The sequence below is a fragment of the Symsagittifera roscoffensis genome, chromosome 1 (genome assembly GCF_963678635.1).
Source record: "Symsagittifera roscoffensis chromosome 1, txSymRosc1.1, whole genome shotgun sequence".
NCBI classification, from domain to species: Eukaryota; Metazoa; Xenacoelomorpha; order Acoela; family Convolutidae; genus Symsagittifera; species Symsagittifera roscoffensis.
In genome coordinates, this window is record NC_087062.1 from 61,516,186 (window position 1) to 61,534,965 (window position 18,780).

General features: G+C 35.8%; 1 protein-coding gene across 2 annotated transcripts in view; it reads right to left on the reverse strand.

Annotated features, from left to right (window-relative positions):
* Positions 1 to 18,097, reverse strand: part of LOC134846855 (segment polarity protein dishevelled homolog DVL-3-like) — a 42,109-nt gene extending 24,012 nt beyond the window's left edge. Inside the window, exons 1-5 of one of the 2 annotated variants that reach the window (XM_063864295.1) lie at positions 17,984 to 18,097; positions 16,581 to 16,744; positions 11,019 to 11,198; positions 1,931 to 2,019; positions 1,196 to 1,352 (exon numbers count right to left, since the gene is read on the reverse strand). In XM_063864295.1, the coding sequence (XP_063720365.1) occupies positions 1,196 to 1,352; positions 1,931 to 2,019; positions 11,019 to 11,198; positions 16,581 to 16,744; positions 17,984 to 17,986 (593 nt within the window). In that variant the 5' untranslated portion in view covers positions 17,987 to 18,097. Of the gene's footprint in view, positions 1 to 1,195; positions 1,353 to 1,930; positions 2,020 to 8,025; positions 9,462 to 11,018; positions 11,199 to 16,580; positions 16,745 to 17,983 lie in introns of those variants that run through there. The other variant, XM_063864272.1, reaches the window with a different exon arrangement.
* Positions 18,098 to 18,780: the final 683 nt, after the last annotated feature.

Below are 18,780 nucleotides of genomic sequence, written 5' to 3' on the forward strand. Positions count from 1 at the left end.
GTAAACAAAAACAACACTGACTTTCTTGAAAAAATCTCAACTTTTGGAATTTCAAAGAAAAAAATAAATGCCCTTTAAGCTCTTTGAATTTCTAGAACAATTGATGATTGGCGCTTTTTTGATAACATAAACCCAACTTGAGAAAACTGGATCAATAGGTAAAGTTTTTATTCAGCTGGGAAATCTTAAAAATAATCTCCACTTTCGAAACTTGATATCGTTCACATTTTTTCGCGCCATTTCCACGTTCGTATTTGGAGAGTGATATTTAGTGCATTAATATTTTAAGACTTTTTCCTGAAAAAAAAATCAGCAAGACCTATATAAGAGTCTTCACTACAATCATTACTCTTAAAAAGAAAAAAAATACAGCACGCCCGAATACAAAGTTCCTCCCCATTTTCAATGGTCGGAACAAAAACTTGGTCTATGAAAAAAAAACATTTCTATATTTGCTTTATTCATCTGTGATAATCAAAATTCAAAATCTTTCAAAATTAAAAGTCGATCACGTTTTTTTATGCGAGTTGAACTTTCATTACTGGACAGCGTAACTTGCTTTTCTTTAAGCAAATTAAATTGAATTCAACTTAAAACGAAACCAAACCTCGAAACGCGAAAAATCATAATAGCGCGTGATCAATATTAACTTAGAGCTATTTTTCAGAAGATAGCAAATGAATTAAGTTGAAAAACCACAATACTTAAGACAATTAATAACTGATATTTGATTGTTAGACTGAATACGATTAATAGTTGTTAGTTGATTGTTGTGAAATTTATATAGTTGATTGTTTGTAAAAGCCATCATTCCTAGACATGTTTTATTAACCAAGAAGCTATATGAAATCAACAAGTTCTGCTGGAAAAAAATGTAATAGCTTTTAAGTGGTAGAATTAAAGGGAGAGGTCAGCTAAATTTTTTCCAATTTAGTCTGAAAATCGAAAATATTTCTACCAGTTTTTCTCGACACTGAGAGAACTGTTGTTTCTCGGAATCTGAATCACGATCAGAAACCTCACCCTACACCATAGTACCCTCACCCTATACCTTTTAGTGGGGTGGGTGGAAAAGTAGATGAAAAACACCTCAATTTCCGTAAGGAAAAATCTGACTTAACGGAAACTAGCACTGCAATTTCCGCGGGGGTACGTACAATTATAGTCTTATGATTTATTCAATAATTATATTTACCTTGTGGTGGCAGCGTCGTCATCTGTCGTGTCAAGCATTGAGTTTGTCTCACACTCTGAAGTGAGGATGGAGCTGTCATAGCCTCCTCTGTTCATCGGAAGTCCACTATTACCCCCTCGCATACCAGCCCCCATCAACTGCCCATTTAGTCTCTGCCCTATATTCAAAACTAAGTTGAAAAACACTAACTTAACAAGTCAAAAAACACTATGAAACAATTCAAAAAACGCTAATTTAGCAAGTCAAAAAACAAGCCTCACCATCCAAAGTGTCCCTAATTGGTACTATTTACGGCATCTATTTTCGGCCGACCGACCCTGAAACTTTTTTTAAAGATGCCAATATATACTAACTTTGAGGGGAAAGCTTAATATACTAACTTTTAAAAAAAAAATTCCAAAAAATGCTTTTTCATATAGCTTTAAGGAGCTCGAAAACTCAATTACATATTTTTGAAAGTCCGTCTATCCACATCCCTCCCCCACCGTCGAAAAAATCCTAGCTCCGCTCTTGGTAACAACCAATTAGATATCCATCATAAATTTAACAATTAGGTTAAGCAAGTAAAACATGCTTACTCTATTATGCTTATGAAAAAATGCTTCTCTTTACGATGTACTACGCTTATATTCAAGCCAAATCTGATGACGATGTTACTTTTGCATTCAAAGGCGCTTTCATCTCTTCTTTGAGCACATTCAATTATCTGTCTTAGATACAGATGTGAAGACTGACCTGGTCTGCGGGAGGGAAGTGCTGCACTCATCACAGACTCGGTCTCTGTCGTCAGGTCTCCATCATTCACCGGGGGCGCCAAGGGTCGACTGAAACAAACACAGTATGAGACATATATGACACAATGGCCACAAAAAATATTAACAAAGCACCAGGACAGGATAGACAATATTATTGCATCATCAGCATAATTTCATGAAATAAAAAAGCTTGCCCGTTGACTTGAACAGGGCATGGTCCCTTTCAATTAAAATTGATGTCCATTTGCTTGTTCCGGGATTCAACGAGTTTTTTTTTGTTCAGTCATAAAATTGAAAGATCAATGTTTATTTCCTCTAAACTGACGCACATGACATATGACTGAGGCAAAGCAGAGCTTGGCACACATGCAGCCAAAAAAAAAACACCTTTTTTTGTTTTTTTTTCCAACCAGATATGGAAGCCATACAAAGCCTTTTTTGTTTTTTCTTCCTAAAGATATGGAAGCCATGCAGCTAAAAAAAACTGACTTCCTCTGTTTCTTCTTCACAAACAGATAGGTTTGATAGATATAACAAAAAAAACCTAAAAGATATTTAGCCTCCTAGATAAAGAAATAACTATTAATAAAGAAAGAACTATTAAGTGTGAAGGAAAAGTATAAACATATAAGAAAACATAGCGAAAGACAACTAAATTGACATTTTAAAACGACAAATTCTCAAAAATATCAACTTGTTCGAACGGGCGGATTTAGGATTTTCTCGAGGGGTGGTGGGCGAATATTAGAAAAAATTTGTCGACCTTTTTTTGGGTGGACCAAATTGAGTTTCCGAGCTCACCCAAAGCAATAAAAAAACCCTGTTCAAAAACCCTGTTCCGAGCTCACCCAAAGCAATAAAAAACCCTGGCAAAAGTTTGAAAACAGGCCAAAAAATGCGTTTTTAGGCACTTTTTGGAAAATGCTGACCAAAAAATCGCGTTTTTTCGGCGCCGCCCCCATCAAAATTAGTATTTATTGGCACGAAGGGCGCCTTTGGAAAAATTTTAGGGTCCATCACCAAAAATTAATATCTCAAAATAGTACAAAGGGGGGTCTGTTCACAAAAAAAATTATGAAATTTCAGTATATTTCAATTCAAAATGTTTTCTTAAATTAATTGAAAAAAAAAATTAGGTAAAAAAAGCCGACAAAATCAAGGCCGACACCCAATGAATAGAAAATAATCCGTAACTTTTTCGCAAAAAAAAACAATCTCAAGCAGGGGCGAATCTAGGATTTTCTCGAGGGTGGGGGGGGGGGGCGGATTTTCAAAAAATTTTCAAAAATTTTGTCGACCTTTTTTTTGGGTCGACCAAATTGATTTTCTGAGCTCTATCAAATCACTATGAAGACCCCATTTTGACCAATTTTCTGCGCCGCAGGCAATATTTCTGAAAAAAAAAACAGGCCGAAAAGGGCGTTTTTAGGCACTTTTGGGTAAATTTTGACCAAAAAAATTGCGTTTTTTCGGCGCGCACTCCCCCCTCAAAGTTAGTATATTTTGGCGCCAAAAGCGCCTTTAAAAAACGATTTAGGGACAGTCAGCCAAAAAGGGATATCTCAAAATAGTACAAATGGGGGACCCTTTGGGTCGGCATGGGGACGAATCCCTGATGGTGGGGGGCTACCCCAAATCCGCCCCTGATCACAAGACTTGCATGGACTACTTATACACCAATTACAAAACCCTAAATAAGCATAGATGTAACATATTGGTGTAACATTTCAAGGAACTTAAAAATGGATAATTACTCAGTTGACCATTCTGTGAAAAACATTAATTGGAAAAAAGTCTAGTACCAGGAACCTTTAAAACGTCGGTTCTACGGAAACCAAGCCGACAAAAATCAGCCGACAAACTATAGCCCAAAATAACCAAAATATCAGTTTGTAAAAAAAAAGATACCGCGACCGGACTCTAACTCCCAGCCTGTATCGTCTCAACCATGAGTCTTACCACTGTGATTCATAGTAAAGCAAGTAAAACACGAGTACCGTTTTCACGAGCGAATTCTGTGAACAAAGTCCATTACGGGAAAAAAAACAAGTACTCGGTGTTGACATGAGTAATTTATCGCATGTCTGAATTGAATAAATTCTTGAACGCAAAGCTCAACAAACTCAGCAAAGCTCAATACTTTGACGGAATTGAACAAACTTGAGACCCAAAGTGTACTTACGAGTAATGTGAGAGGAAGCAGTTATGAGAGGATAAAGACGAAAACATGATACTCCAAAAAAGCTGAACACATACATAAACTGAGGGATTTGAGATAAAAATTTAGAAATTCAAACGCCGATAGGCGCAACAAAGATCATAGTTAATTGGCTTCTCAGGCGAATCAAATTGATCTAACATAAGGGTCCATAGAAATGATAGAATATGAAGCTCATAATAAAAATTTAAATATCATGAACAGCTGTAAACGATACATCCAAGCGGTAAAGTGTCCTATTTAGTAAATGAGGTGAGTAAACGGACATCCAGGTCGACCTACTCGCCCAGTCATTTCAACTCAGAGATCGATACGAGAGGCTGCCGAGAGGCTGTTTCACATCCTCTCTCAATCCATCAGTTGCAAAGACGGAACCTAAATGCTTTTAGAACCTATTCCATGGATGAGAAATGGTTCTCTGATGTCACAAAGAAATTAATTTGTCGACACAGAACACAATAATCATTAGGAAATCAATCAATTGGATTGTTTTGTAGGCTTTTATTAGACAGTGACATTGAAAATGAAACAGCACATATCAGATATCTTCATATATAGGGCAGCGCTGTAGCTATATAATTTAACACATTGCCAACAAATGCATGTGTGAATCGACAAGATAGGTATTCGGAGTGCGGTAGGGTTCATAGGAGCGTGAGCAAATAGACAAGGGAAGCAAGCCAAACATCCGATCAATCTGTCCATATAAACAGTAACAGACACCCCACTAGAGCATTTTCTGTGGTTACGCCGAGGCAACTACAACGCAACAACAAGAAACAAATGCCATAAAAATTATTGCCAAAAAAATTTTGAGACACAAATTCAAAATTCAAAGACGCTCCACCCTTTTTACATCCCTCTTGAAACCTATGATAACATTACAATCTGTGTTTGCATTTCAAATGACAAAATATATGACAACTAAACCGACATCAATGAGGGAAAAAAACAAAAAAGGAACTTATGCTAGAAAGGTAGTAAAATTAAAGATTATTTTCAAGATTATTTTTTTATAAATTAGAAGATAATTCGACAATTTGAAAGTTAAGCTGACACAGTATAAGCAATCAATTGATAGTCGACAATTCAACCTTTTCTTTAAAAAAACCATTTCAAACAATTCAAAACAAAAGTCAGGCCGTGATTCAACTGTAGGCCAGGGGCGAATTTGGGGGGGGGGGGGGTTGCGGACGCTTTTTCCTCAGGGATTCGACCCCCTGCCGACCCTAAGGGTCCCCCCTTTGTTACCTTTTAAGAAATCCATTTTGGCCGACCGACCCTAAAATTTTTCTAAAGGTGCCTTGGGCGCCAAAATATACTAATTGTGAGGGGGGAGCGCGCGCCGAAAAAACGCGATTTTTTTGTCAACATTTTCCGAAAAGTGCCTTTTTAGGACTATTTTTTCAAAATTTTGCCTGCGGCGCAGAAAATTTGCCCCCCCCGCCCCAATTTCGAATTTTTTTTTTGGAAAATCCACCCCCTCCTCGAGAAAATTCTAGATCCGCCCCCCTGCTGTAAGCCTTAAAATCCAAAAGACGATCACGAAATCAAAAAACAAACCGGAAAATTGAAATTGAGTCTGAAAAATTTTAAGACTTTCTTTAAAAAAAAACGTTCACTACGTTCATTACTCTTCTCTTAAAAATTGTTCACACCGCAATTTGGTAAAAACAGTAAAAAACTATTCACTTGCTCACAGAAAATTTGAGAAAGTCATTGTTAACGAACATTGAACACGGGGTGAAACTTTGCCTTTGGGTGTGTATTAGTTTCTCTTCAACGCAAAATCAGGTACCAAACAAAAAATAGCCAGCAGACAATAGGAAGAGACAAAGCCAAGAAAATTTTTTTGGTTCATTCCGACCATAGATTTAGTAAACAAGCAAAATTGGACAACAATTTTGACACAAAGGCGAAGCGGAGCTTCGCAGATTGCGATACAACAGAAACAAAATAAAAAGATAAATAGAAAATGTTGAAAAAAGCTTATATAATCAAAACCTTCGTATGTCTACAAAAAATATAAACATATCCAACAGACAGTTGGAAAACCGTCAATGAACACAAGTTAACAGAAAAAAAAACTGATTTTTTTTGGAAAAATCTCAATTTTCGAATTTCAAAAAATGGACGCCCTTAAAACTCTTTAATTTTCAATAACAATTTATCATTGACACTTATTTGATAAACCTAACTAATTTTTGAAAACTGGATCAATAGATTAAAATTTTATTTCGCTGTGAAACCTGATAATTAAAATCCATTTTCGAAGTTAGTAGTCGATCACGTTTTTCGTGACTTACACAGTTTTGCTGTTCGATAGCGGAGTTTGCTGTCTTTTTAAGAAAACAAAAAACTGAATTGAAAAAATCAAAAGTCAAAGCTCAAAAAAAGTAATTTTGAGCCTGAACAAATTTCGTTTAAGACTTTTCCAGGAAAAAAATACGAAAAAAAAACATCGCGACCTATATAAGAGTCTGAACTACGTTCATCGACTCTTAACTAGGGGCCAACCAAAGAAGAGGGCACCTGTTTAATATTTTTGAGATTTCTATTCTGATGCGATATGGAATAGGTAGTTGTTTCTCTTCATAGTTTCTTTACTCTTAAAACTGTTGTTTCTACTAAAATAATTGAAAAAAGTGAAAAATTTGGAAATATTGAATTTTTCCAAAGAACGTAACCTTTCTCTTACAGAAGTTTGAAAAGCTGTTTCTGTATAAAAAGTCTCGCAGCCGGTTGTTTCGATTGACTTCTTCATTTCAGATTTGATCAAGTAGTTTTTAAGAGAAGTTCAATTTTCTACAAAACGGTGAAACCTTCAAAAAAAATTCGCTTTTCGAAATCCAGAACATTTTTTCTGCCAAAAAAAAGGTTTAGGTAGCTTCAGCAAAAAAAAAATGCCCAAACTTGTTTCATCGATTGACCATTTAAACAGAATTGGCAGAGTGGTTTTCGAGAAAAAATTAGAAAAATTTGACTCTTTTGAAGGCAATTACTTTTTTCTAAAAAAAATTGAAAAACTTATGGCTAGGCCATATATAAAGGTAGGATTTCAACAACAAGTTGTTTCAATTGAACTCTTGATACCAGATTTTGCAAGATAGTTTCCTCACGAAGTTTCACAAAAAAAAAAACAGTTCACAAATCAAAAGTTTCACTTTTCCGACAACCATAGCTTTTTGTGTAAAAATATTTGGGCGCTGCTGATTATGTGGAAGATATTCACGCAGCCTGTAATTTCCATTGAGCCCAAAACTCAAATTTTTGAGCATAATCTTTTCAAAAAACAGATGATTTTTCAGAGAATGTTAAAATTTGTGAGGCTTATGCAGAATAGACAAATGCAGCCTGTAATTTTGATTGAACCCAAAAACCCAATTTTGGGAGGATAGTTCGAGAAAAGTCAAAAAGTTTTTAAAAAAATCAAAAAATTGACTTTTCCGAGGGCAATAATTTATGCAGAAAAACTTCTGAAAGGGCCGCTAATGCAGGGGCGCTTCCCAAATCGAACGCAAACTTAGGAGTCCAAATCGTCTTTAGTTGCAAAATTTCATCTCAGCCATGCTCAAATTGAAAAAGACAGCTGAGAGAAAAGACAAGATGGTAGCTAAAAGTCCAGTAAAATCTTGCGCAAAAAACAATATCAACTTTCTACAGGAAAAAGCTAAGTTTGCTGCTAGTAGAGACAGAGAAAATAAAGGTCTCAGAGACTAAAGAGTATAATAGTCGTTTATACAAAAAGGTTTGATTGAAATCAATTTGGCACTTCTTTTCACTTCCGAAAAAAAGCGGAAATCTTTAATATTTGCGATCGAATAAAAACCGCATTTGTTGCTTTCTGATGTTCTCACTATGAGATTTCGGAGATGTCACCCCACTCAGAGCAGGAGATGAGTCTATCATAGTCATCCTCTTCCTCTTCATCTTCGTCGTCCTCCCCTTCCTCTTCAGGGTCCCACTGTTCTCCATGTGCTCTTAAGTCCTCTTCCATCATGTAATTCGAGTACATATCCGGATTGCTCCGCAGAGAGTGAAACATCTGGAATGCTACTCTGGCATTGGGTACTACAGACACACTGCCATTCGCTCCCCCTCCCCCTGTAGTCATGTAAGCAAACACTCCCAATTGGGGCTGATTTGCGGGACTATTCTGTTGCACCGGAACGAGGTGAGGAGTCATTTTTGTAGATGGCGCGAAATTGTAACCTGCCGCTGCATATGCATTATTTGGAGCGGGCGCTTGTCGACCTTGACCTCTAGCATTGGGGTTCATATGCTGTTCATGTTGCTGCTTTTGCTGAGGTTGCTTCTTCATGTTCATGTTCTTCGCATTATTATTACATCTAGCGCACTTCATTAAGGTACTGGCACCACATGGACACCTGGAGTTTTGTCTGTTAGCGTGTGGCGATTTGTTGGACATAATTGGACTATTGTTGCTACCGCTTTTCACACTCAGGATGTTCTGCTGTATCGCTGTGTTTTCCTGTGATGTGCTCTTGAAATGTACGTTACGTCTGGTGTTTTTTGGCGAAGAATTACCAGTGCCACTTGGCATAATGCTCAGCCAGCTCGAAAATATGAGCAATTCAGAGCTCCAACATATCACTACGGTTCAAGATTCATTAACTTAACCGATTCCTGATAATATCCAGTCCAGGCTTGGCGATGAAGACGACAGGTAAGTAGAACTAATAACTATCCATCGCACAGGGTCTTCCGTAAAATTACAATGCAAAGACTCGAAGAGCACAAATTAAAACAAGGGCTATCAACACGAATGACAATTAGTCGCAATTTCTGACGATATAATCCTACAATGTAATCTATCTTGAAAGGTTTCGCTGGAAATGGCAATGAATTTGGATATGAGCCGGAAGCTGCTTGTCCTTCTGTCTCCCTCTTGTTAGTCTGGATCTGGTGTCTGTTCTGGGTCTTGAGGATTTCGTTTAGCGCGTGTGCTAATATATACTAAACTGCACTAGTGTGCCCTAGTTAGTAATATTATTAATTCTCAGCTGCAGCTGCTGCTGTTGCTTCTCCGGTGCAGTTTCAAAGCACAGTCGAGTCTGTGTGCCATTTGTCGAAACAACTGCGAGGTTTCGTGCTGTTTGCTATTATAATGTATTAATGTGTTATGATATACTGTTCTACGAGTTGGTTTTTAAGCTTACTTTCCTTCTCTCTCTCTCTTTCTTTTCTTCCGCTGTTTCGTATCGCTGCTCGCTTCTGCTGGGTTGCTTTTGGCCGTGAGTGGGGGCCGTTTGATGTTTAATGGGACTGGGAAGTTTGTTTTGCTTTGTGTTTTAACTACTTTTCTAGAGCAACAACATACCAGCGCCACACAGCATACCAGAGTAATTCGGAAGAGTGAATTAGTGAATTAAGCGAGCGGATTAAGCCAGTTAAGACCACTTAGCCAGTTAGCTTAGGTTGTCTTGTCTATAGGTCCTGTCGTCTGCTCCTATTCTCTTATTATTATTATACATTCTTCTCCCAACAAGACCTAGTTGCGTTTAACAGTCTAGTCTAATTGCCAAAACCCGTCCCTCTTTCTTTCTATTCTATGGTCCTACATTTATTCCGCACACTTGTTTTGTTTAATGTTGTTTCTCTTTCTTTGATTGCAATTTTCCCAAATAAATCCCAAACTACACAGACAAAACGTCCCACAAACCAGTACTATATGGTACTGCACAGTTTCAGACATGGTAGAAATACTATGCTAGTTTCACAGTGTAGCCTGGAGAAATGCCTTCTCGATCTGTATCTCTTCGTTAATTGTATTCTGTCCCTCCCTACGTATCACAGCTGTTGTTGCAATTACTAGTGGTTCTGGTTTACCCCTCATAAATTTTCTTCTCGGAGAGCTACGAGCCTGAAATGTTATGAAGCCGATATGATTCTCGCTAGATATCAAAGTATATAACCTGATGACGTAGCCTTTTGAATGCAGCAGTCTACCGTATATTTCTCTTTCTTTGCAGCTTATGAACTTTCGGCTGCCTAATTTTTCGGCTCGTTAGTTCTCGCAGTCTATTTCAAATTGGCACTACTGGTGGTACATAAAACTGGACTGTATTTGTCGTGTTGTGTAAACAGTGGCGCTCAATGTGCTCGTTAATGGTATGTTTAACCTTGTCTCACTCCTCATTAAGCACACACTTGTGAGTTTCCATAATAGGCACTTGGCAATGAATGCACTCATAAGATTGAGTTGCCAATTGCAACCTCAGCTTTCAACAATAACGAGAAAGAGGAAAAGGTAAGACACACTGGAGAGTGCTAATTGGTTTGCAGTGCGTCCCAATGAACGTCTAGCAACCCAAAACAAACCCCACAGCTCCACGCAACGACAACAACAGCCCCAGCAGCAGATCACTACACATGGCGCCACCAACACTAACCGTGCTACCATCAAAGCCACAACCTGGAGTAGGAATGGCACTATGGCCATAAACTAACTCCGCAACATAAAACAATGCTCAAATGCAAAACAATGTTGAGGCTGTTGTATACCCGCACGTTTAAATATAGAAGAACTAGAACATGATCCCGGAAAAATGTTCTAGTTCTACAAGGAAAATGCGTGCAATAGAACATCCAGCATTTCAATTCAAAATGGCCCTAATTTTGACCTGTCGCAATCAATTTGTTTCCGCTGCTCTTACTATCATCACTAAATTTAACATTATTTAATGCACGAAAGCTTGAACAACCAGCCAAATCCTAAAATCAAATTATTTCAATAATTATAGAAATTCAAAAAGACAAACATTCTATTATAATCCTCACAATATTGGTGTTTAATCCATTGCAATTTAGTTCCAGGATCTGTACTCACTTGTAGGCAGTGGGGTGTCCTGGGGAGGGGAGGTGGTGGTCGATCATGCTCTCCGTGCACATGGATCCCCCGTCTGAGGCACTCCCGTCACTGCCCTTGGCCGGCTCCAGCCATGAAACCACTCTCCCATTGTACTCGGGCAACACCGTGCTCTCGTCATTAATCTCCTCCTTCACAAACCTAAAAGAAATAATAGCCTCAACATAAATTCTGACAAATGATTACGTCATCTTATACAAAATCAGCTTTTACCATACTCTCACCAGATAAAAACATTTTTGTTCCGGCCATTGAAAAGTTTTTTTTCCACGCAAAATCAGATACCACACATAATCATCGGAACTTCGAGCGAATAAAGTTAGCGCGAGTGAACTTATTTTGTTTTTATCCAAAAAAAAACGTTTCCCTGAAGATAATCGGAATGGTTGGACTGATATACCATATTAAAGCCATATCAGCCCCGATTCAAACGAAATTTTGAAAAAAATCAAAAAGTTTGCCCAGTTTCGAGAGAAATTGCTTCAAAATTTTTCAGTTTTAGTACAATTTCGAGCGAGTAAAGTAAGCGAGCAAAATTATTTATCGAAGATTTTTAACGTCGTTTAAGGAAAAAACTCCAAAAAAAAGAATTCTGAAAAAAGTCTAAAAAACATCTTCCAATTCAGAATAACCTTTACTTCTCATATATGTTTTTAGAACGATTAAATGAAGCAACTTAGGCCCAATTACAAAACAACCAACAGACAGTTGTTGGAACAAAGTCAAGGAACGCAAAAAAACTGAACTGTTTTCTTGTATGAAGAACACATGCGTTACAATCAATAAAAGGGCGAATGAGAAAGAGTTTTTGAAAAAACTCCATTGCTGAGGGTATCTACATGCTGTGCACAGATATTACAGAAAAAAAAAACCACTATACCAACATTAGGTCTCAAAATTTTTCGTTTCTATATATCACCACAAAAACTCAAAGCATTTGGTTTCCAATTCACCTGATTTTATTACTACCTGCAGCACCTTAGCTACACAAACACTTTGGCATGAAAAGTGGCAAAAATGACTGTACTTTTATCTTTAATTGGGCGGATATCTCATAAGATTGATCCTGTTTGTTTTAAAACCACCAATATCCCCAATGAAAAATGCGAACTGCAACGGAAAAAATGGTTCGCAATATAACGCTATCATTGCTTGTGTATTTAAGTAAAGGGAACCCAAGAGTTGAGCCAAATTTTTTAAGAAAGGAATTCCATTTCTACGTTGATATTTGAAATTTCAAAATCATCAAAACGTTTACCACCATATCAATAGATCTAGAAATTAGAGAGAATAGACAAAAGGTATTTTATCTATACACTTAGTGCCTTCCCTGGCAAATAGTTTATTTTCTCACTTTTTGTTATGAAAGCGTGGTAGATCGAGCCAATATTTACTAAATACAGCCCAATCATCAATGCTTTGCTTGATCAAACATAGCCGTAAGACAGTAAAAAAGCATTGAAGAATTCAATGATGCCATAAAAAAGCTCTTACAATTACTACCTTTTATTATTGAAACTTTTTTTAAACAAATTTGAGAGTTTAAACAACTCAAAAAAAAAGAATTCGGAAAAAATGAAGTCGGACAAAAACAGCTTCCATTTCAGGATAACTTTCACTTGTGATATACCGTTTTAAAAGGATGAAGTGACGCAACTTGCGCCTAAAATTAAAAAAACAGCCAACAGACAGTTGGAAAAGAGTCAAGGAACGCAAGTAACCAGATAAAAAAATATATCAACTTTTGAAGTTTCAAGAAAGAAATAGATAGACTTAAGGCTCTTTGAACTTCTAGAACAATTTTGTATTGACACTTTTTTGATACAATTAACCCAATTTGAGTAAACTGTGTGGAAAGAAAAAAAATTTTGCTGGCATATCTGAAAATTCATAGAAAAATTTTCACGTTTTTGGTGACCATTACAATTTTGCTGTAGGATAGTGGAGTTTGCATTTTTTTAACAAAAGAAATGAACTGAATAAAAAATCAAAAGACAAAATGCGAAAAGTAAATTTGAGCCTAAAAAAGACTTTTCCTGAGAAAAAAAAAGAAAATCATCACGGCCTTTATCAGAGTCTGAACTACGCTCATCGGCTCTCAAAAAAGCTGAGCCGAATGATATCAAAACAGAAATTATCTGACAAAATTTGTTTCGATGCAGGAATTATTATTATCTGGTGTGCATGTAATATCTAAAACTCATGCGTGTAGTATCTTTAAAACAGGACTCGAACTTCAAAATGTATTCTTTACTAAAATCAAACTTTGAAGCAAAACCAAGAGGTCAGCTAACTGGACATTGATTAACCAAAAATTGAAATAAAGACGACAATACTTGGTGATGTGTTGAAATAAGTGGCAGATTCACCGGATAGCTCTTTGTTACATTTCGACCAGTATTTATAAATTATTTCAAAAGCCAAATTTTTTGGCAAAAGAAGTGTATAACTTGAATTTTAAATAAAATTTGATCAGGCAGAAAAAAAATTATTTTAAAAAACTATCTCAGTAGCGTGTACAATTGATTGCAAATGACATGACTATATTATTCATTATGCTTTTCAAACTTAATACGTGCACTATACTCAAAATTACGTAGTAACACATCACCGAATACTTTTTCAAATTCTTTGGGTTTTTTTTTATACAGATATATTTTGACATCGCAAAGTTTACAACGGAAATTGTTTATATCCCAGTATATATATGGACCACTAAATTCGAATTTAAGACTTTTTTACCTGCAATCAATTTTGGTTATTTTAGGGGCTTTCAAAAATGGCAAGTTGGCAATGGTCTGGACTAATAATTGCTCACTTTCGAGAAAAAAGGTAAAATGCTGAAAATCTAAACGCGAATTATTTATCGTGGAGAGCTATTCCACTCTCAAAATCCCTTCAAATTGGTTTGAAACAAGCTAATAGGTTATATTATTTTCCTATATGACTCAATTGACACACTGTCTATTTCATATTGGCCGTTTGGGGAGGAAAATGAACGAATTTCAAAACTTAAACAGTTATAGTATCAAAAACTGTTCGAGACTAGGTAAAGCGTAATTGGAACCTCTCGGTTTTGCCCTGATGAGTAGAATTTCATTACTACTGTGAGTGCACTTATAATGTTCAACCGACTAATGAAAACATGAACCTAAATTTTTCACAACACATGAGCTTTTTGTATCACTTAAAATAGGCGAAAACTACTTTATCCTTAAAAATGCCTGCAAGTTGCTTTGTAAGTAGCACAGAATGTTCCGATCGCAATTATTTACACAGATTCGAAGCTGCTCTTTGCAAACATGGTTGCGCCTCAAAATCTGTGCCATAGTCACTTGACAATATGCTAACACTAGCCACCAAGAAAGCAGACAGAACAGATGCTATTAAACTGCGAAAGCTATGCAGCAAAAGCGCCACCAGCTATGCAGCAGTTAGATTTTGGTGTATTGCATACTTTGTCATTTTGAAGACTTCCCATAAAACAGATTCTGTTCGGAAACTAAAAAGCATGTGCGTTACCTCTATTCCACATGTTGGTATTGACGCCTTGGTTTTGAAAATCTAGACGGAAAAAACATGGGCTAAAAATGCTTGAAATTGAAAAAAAATGAGAAAACTGGATTTCAAAAAAAACAATGTAGAAACACAATACCAGCATTAAATAAGCTTTTATTCTAAATGAGAGGCCATTAAGCCAAAAAAAAACCGTGGGTAGCCTCCCAGTGATCCGAAAAAAAATGCCATAAGCAAACATTGTCATAAAAAACTAAGTTTTAAGCTTTGAACTTTTGTACCACAATCGACCTGATTTTTAAGAAAACCAATTTTGTCCTTCACACGAGACAAAAAGTTGAATAAGCCAATAAAACATTCGCTCACACTATCTAGGTCTATTAGGCTTTTAAGCAAAAAAAACATAGCCAACAGACAGTTGGAAAAGAGTCGTTGAACGCAAGGAAACAGAAAAAAACTGAATCATTTTTTGAAAAAGCTTTAACTTCCAAACTAAAATTTGTATGACCTTAAACCTCTTTGAAGAACAAAAAAATATGATTGACACTTTTTGATTAAAAAAACCAATTATAGAAAACTGAATCAATAGGTAAATTTTTTATTCCGCTGGGAAATCTGAAAAACAAAATCCAATTTCGAAACTGGAAGTCGATCGCGTTTGTTCGTGACCTTCAAACTTTTGCTGTTCAATATTGGAATTAGCTTACATTTTAACAAAGGAACTGAACTTATCTTATAAGAAAGCAAAAGTCAAACCGCGAAAACTAATTTGAGCGTGAACTAATTTTTTTCATTGAACTAACATTGAAAAAAAATCATCGCGAAATATATTACAGTCGCCATTAGGCTCAGCTCCTCGACTCTTAAAAAACAATAGGAGAAAACAAAATAATCACGAACTACAATGAAAATTTCATCCAACACAAGATGTGGAAACTAAGTAGACAGATAATAGGCAGACAAACGTCGAAAGTCTCCGACGAGTCATACTGAAAACACAAGTTCCACCGAATCTCGAAATCCTGCCCTAGAGCTCCTGTAAAGTCAATCGCATTACATCTTTTTAAAAACCGAGCATAGATTTGTTTAATAAAAACATAGTCTACAGACGGTTGGAAAAAAGTCAATGTTCGCAAGTAAACAAAAAAATTATTGACTTTCGAACTTCCCAGAAAAAAATAGATGGATTTAAAGCTCTTTGAATTTATAGAAAACTTTATGATTGACTTTTTGTTAATGAAATTAACCCAATTTGAGAAAACTGGATCAACAGGTAAAATTTTTATTTCGCTGGGAAATTGGATAATTAAACTCCATTTTCAAAATTAACAAAGGAAAGGAACTGAACTTAAAAAGAAATCAAAAATGAACCCGAGAAAAAGTAAATATGAAATTGAACAACAATATTTAAGACTTTCCCTCTTAAAAATCAGCACGACCTTTATAAGGGTCTGAACAAAGTTCATCGACTCTTAAAAATTTGTTAAGGGAAAAACCTACTTCCTGATTATAAGACACGTTGAATGAGAAGCATACTGCTCTGATCTAGACAACGAACCTAATTATCAATTAAGTGGGAAAGTAATGCAAACAAACAACGAGTGAAACGAAAACAAATTGAATGCAATTTGGCGGAAAAAAATCAATTTAAACAGTAAACAAATTGCTTAAACATTAATAAGCTTGAAATAGTTTGTTTTACTTTTTCACTTACTTGAGGATCAAATGTTATGTCTAGATCAGACACGTCTGCTTGACATTAACCCAAGACAGTTGCTCTCGCAAGTTTAAAAATGAGGAAAAACAATTCTGAAGCTTATATATGGACGAGCTGAAAATCTGAAAAAGCTTCTGCCGTGTCAGACAAAAAGCAATGTTAACTCTGGTAACTCCTGGAGTAAAATTACAGTGCCCAATCGGTTTGACAACTTGACGTAAAAAAAGTATGTTTGAGAGGTGAAAGTTATTCATCTTTAATTTGGGGGCAACCATGTTTTACAAACTCACCCGAAGTCGGCATCCATTTGCTTGAAAAAGTATTTGAAGTTCGGTTTATTTACTGCAGCCTTGAAATCCGCTAGTGTAACCCGTTCTGATGGCAACGGTATTTTGACGAGATAAGGGGTCTCCTCTCCATCGATGTGGTATATGATTTTTGTTTCCTCCGCCGCCTTAAAAAGAAATCACAAAATTGTATCTTATGCTGTTTATGTCTGAAGTAATTACAGTTATATAACCTCATTTGACATAAAAAGGTCAATTAAAATGGGCCCTTCCGTCATGGAACGGTACGTGCACAGGTTGGATAGGGCCGTACCAACGCTATATAACCTCATTTGAAAGTGAGCCACAAATAAACACGATAAACAAAAACTTGATCATCAATTTTTTGTAGGTATATTCTCGTGGCAGCTATAGCTTTTAACAGATTTATGGGACGTCTTCATCAGACAGTTTTTAAAACAATTCTGACCTTAAGACAATGAAATGGCGTTAAAACTGCAATTAAAATTTCAAAAATGCATTTGAACTGACATAAGAGCAAAACAAAATGATTGCGCTTTTGCGGAGAAGTTTATTTTTTTACCTTATTTCAAGAGTACAGTGCTGATTTAAATTAACCGGACAAAACCCGTTAAACTTGAAATTTAAAATCCGTTTTTCTCAAATTGGGTTGAGTTTAGCTGAAAACTTATGAAGACAAAACTTGCTTGAAATTTTAGCAGAATTATTATGGTGTAATTTGTTTTGCGAATTTCGGGCCCAAAATTTTACCCCAAAAGTGGGTCATTTTGGCTTTTCTTGTTAATCAAAAATTTCGCCAAAAATACCCAGTCGATCAAAGACATAATCATATCAAAGTGACCCCTTATGTAGCCCAACAAACTTTAAGAAGGGTATATTCTCCAAAACATTGTATAAGTTAATTTATTTTTGTTTGATAGACAAAAAAGGTAGTTTTTACTATATAAAATAACAACTTTTTTAAACGGTTTGAAATTTTTTTTGGAGAATATACCCTTTTTAAAGTTTGTTGGGCTACGTAAGGGGCTCACTTTGATATAATTAAGTGCGTAAAAATTTTAAGCAAGTTTTGTCTTCAAAAGTTTTCAGCTAAACTCAACCCAATTTGAGAACAACGCGTTTTAAATTTCAAGTTTAGCTCGTTTTGTCCGATTAATTTAAATCAGCACTGTACACGTGAAAAAAACTTTTCCATTCAACAACGATTAGCCGAGCAATTTTTTCAGAGCAAGAAACCACATAAAATGGCGAAAAAAAGGCAAATGCGAAACTTCGAAGAAGTATTTTGATTAAATTTGAAGGCCAGAATCATTTCAGAAAATTTATTATGCTGTCCGATAAATTTTCTAAAAGCTATTCATTAAAAGGGCTAGCGATAAACAAACCATTTTGTTGCTTTTGCTGTCGCCTGCTTTTTCCGCTCAGTCCAACGCGCTCAAACACATGATTAAAAATGATTCGGCTTGCTTTCAGTAATCAATTTGGAGGTCGCATGTTGCATCCTGAAAAAATTGAAAATGAGGAAAACAATTTGTGGAATTACTATTTTATTTACAAGTTATTTCATTTCTGTTTCTGAAATCCATTTTTGTAGCTTTCGGGCTAACTTATTTTCAAAATTTTTGATGAATTTTGTTATGAAAAAAGATTTTTAGAATAACTTCATCAAGGTTTTTAGTGTGACAACCTATGGTAGGCTGACACGGAAAGATCTACAATTTATTCAAGTTTTTCTTTGATTTCCTGGTGGTTCCGACCATTTAAAAAACGTGAACGAACTTTTTATTCGGGTGTGTTTTGATTTTTTTTTCAAAGGTATCACAAATAATTATCGGAATGGATCGAGTGATATACCAAAATGAAGACCTTTCAGTCGTGATTTGAACGTTAATAAAAATTTTCAAGATGTTTTTTCAGTATCGAGAAAAACTGATTTAAAAATTTGTTTTTTATTTCAATTTTGAGCAAATGAAGCGAGCGAGCAGGCTTACAACAGCCTTATTATACTTAATTTAAGCCCTGAAAACTTTGCTTTTGTTCAAATTGCATCTGTCGAAAATGCTTAATTTGTTTAATGTCAATCCTTCTATCACACCTCGCAGAAAAACACCTACTTGCACAGTAACCGGCTATCCTGGGTAATAATTGAGTATTGCTATGATTAGCTATCACAAATGCTAAT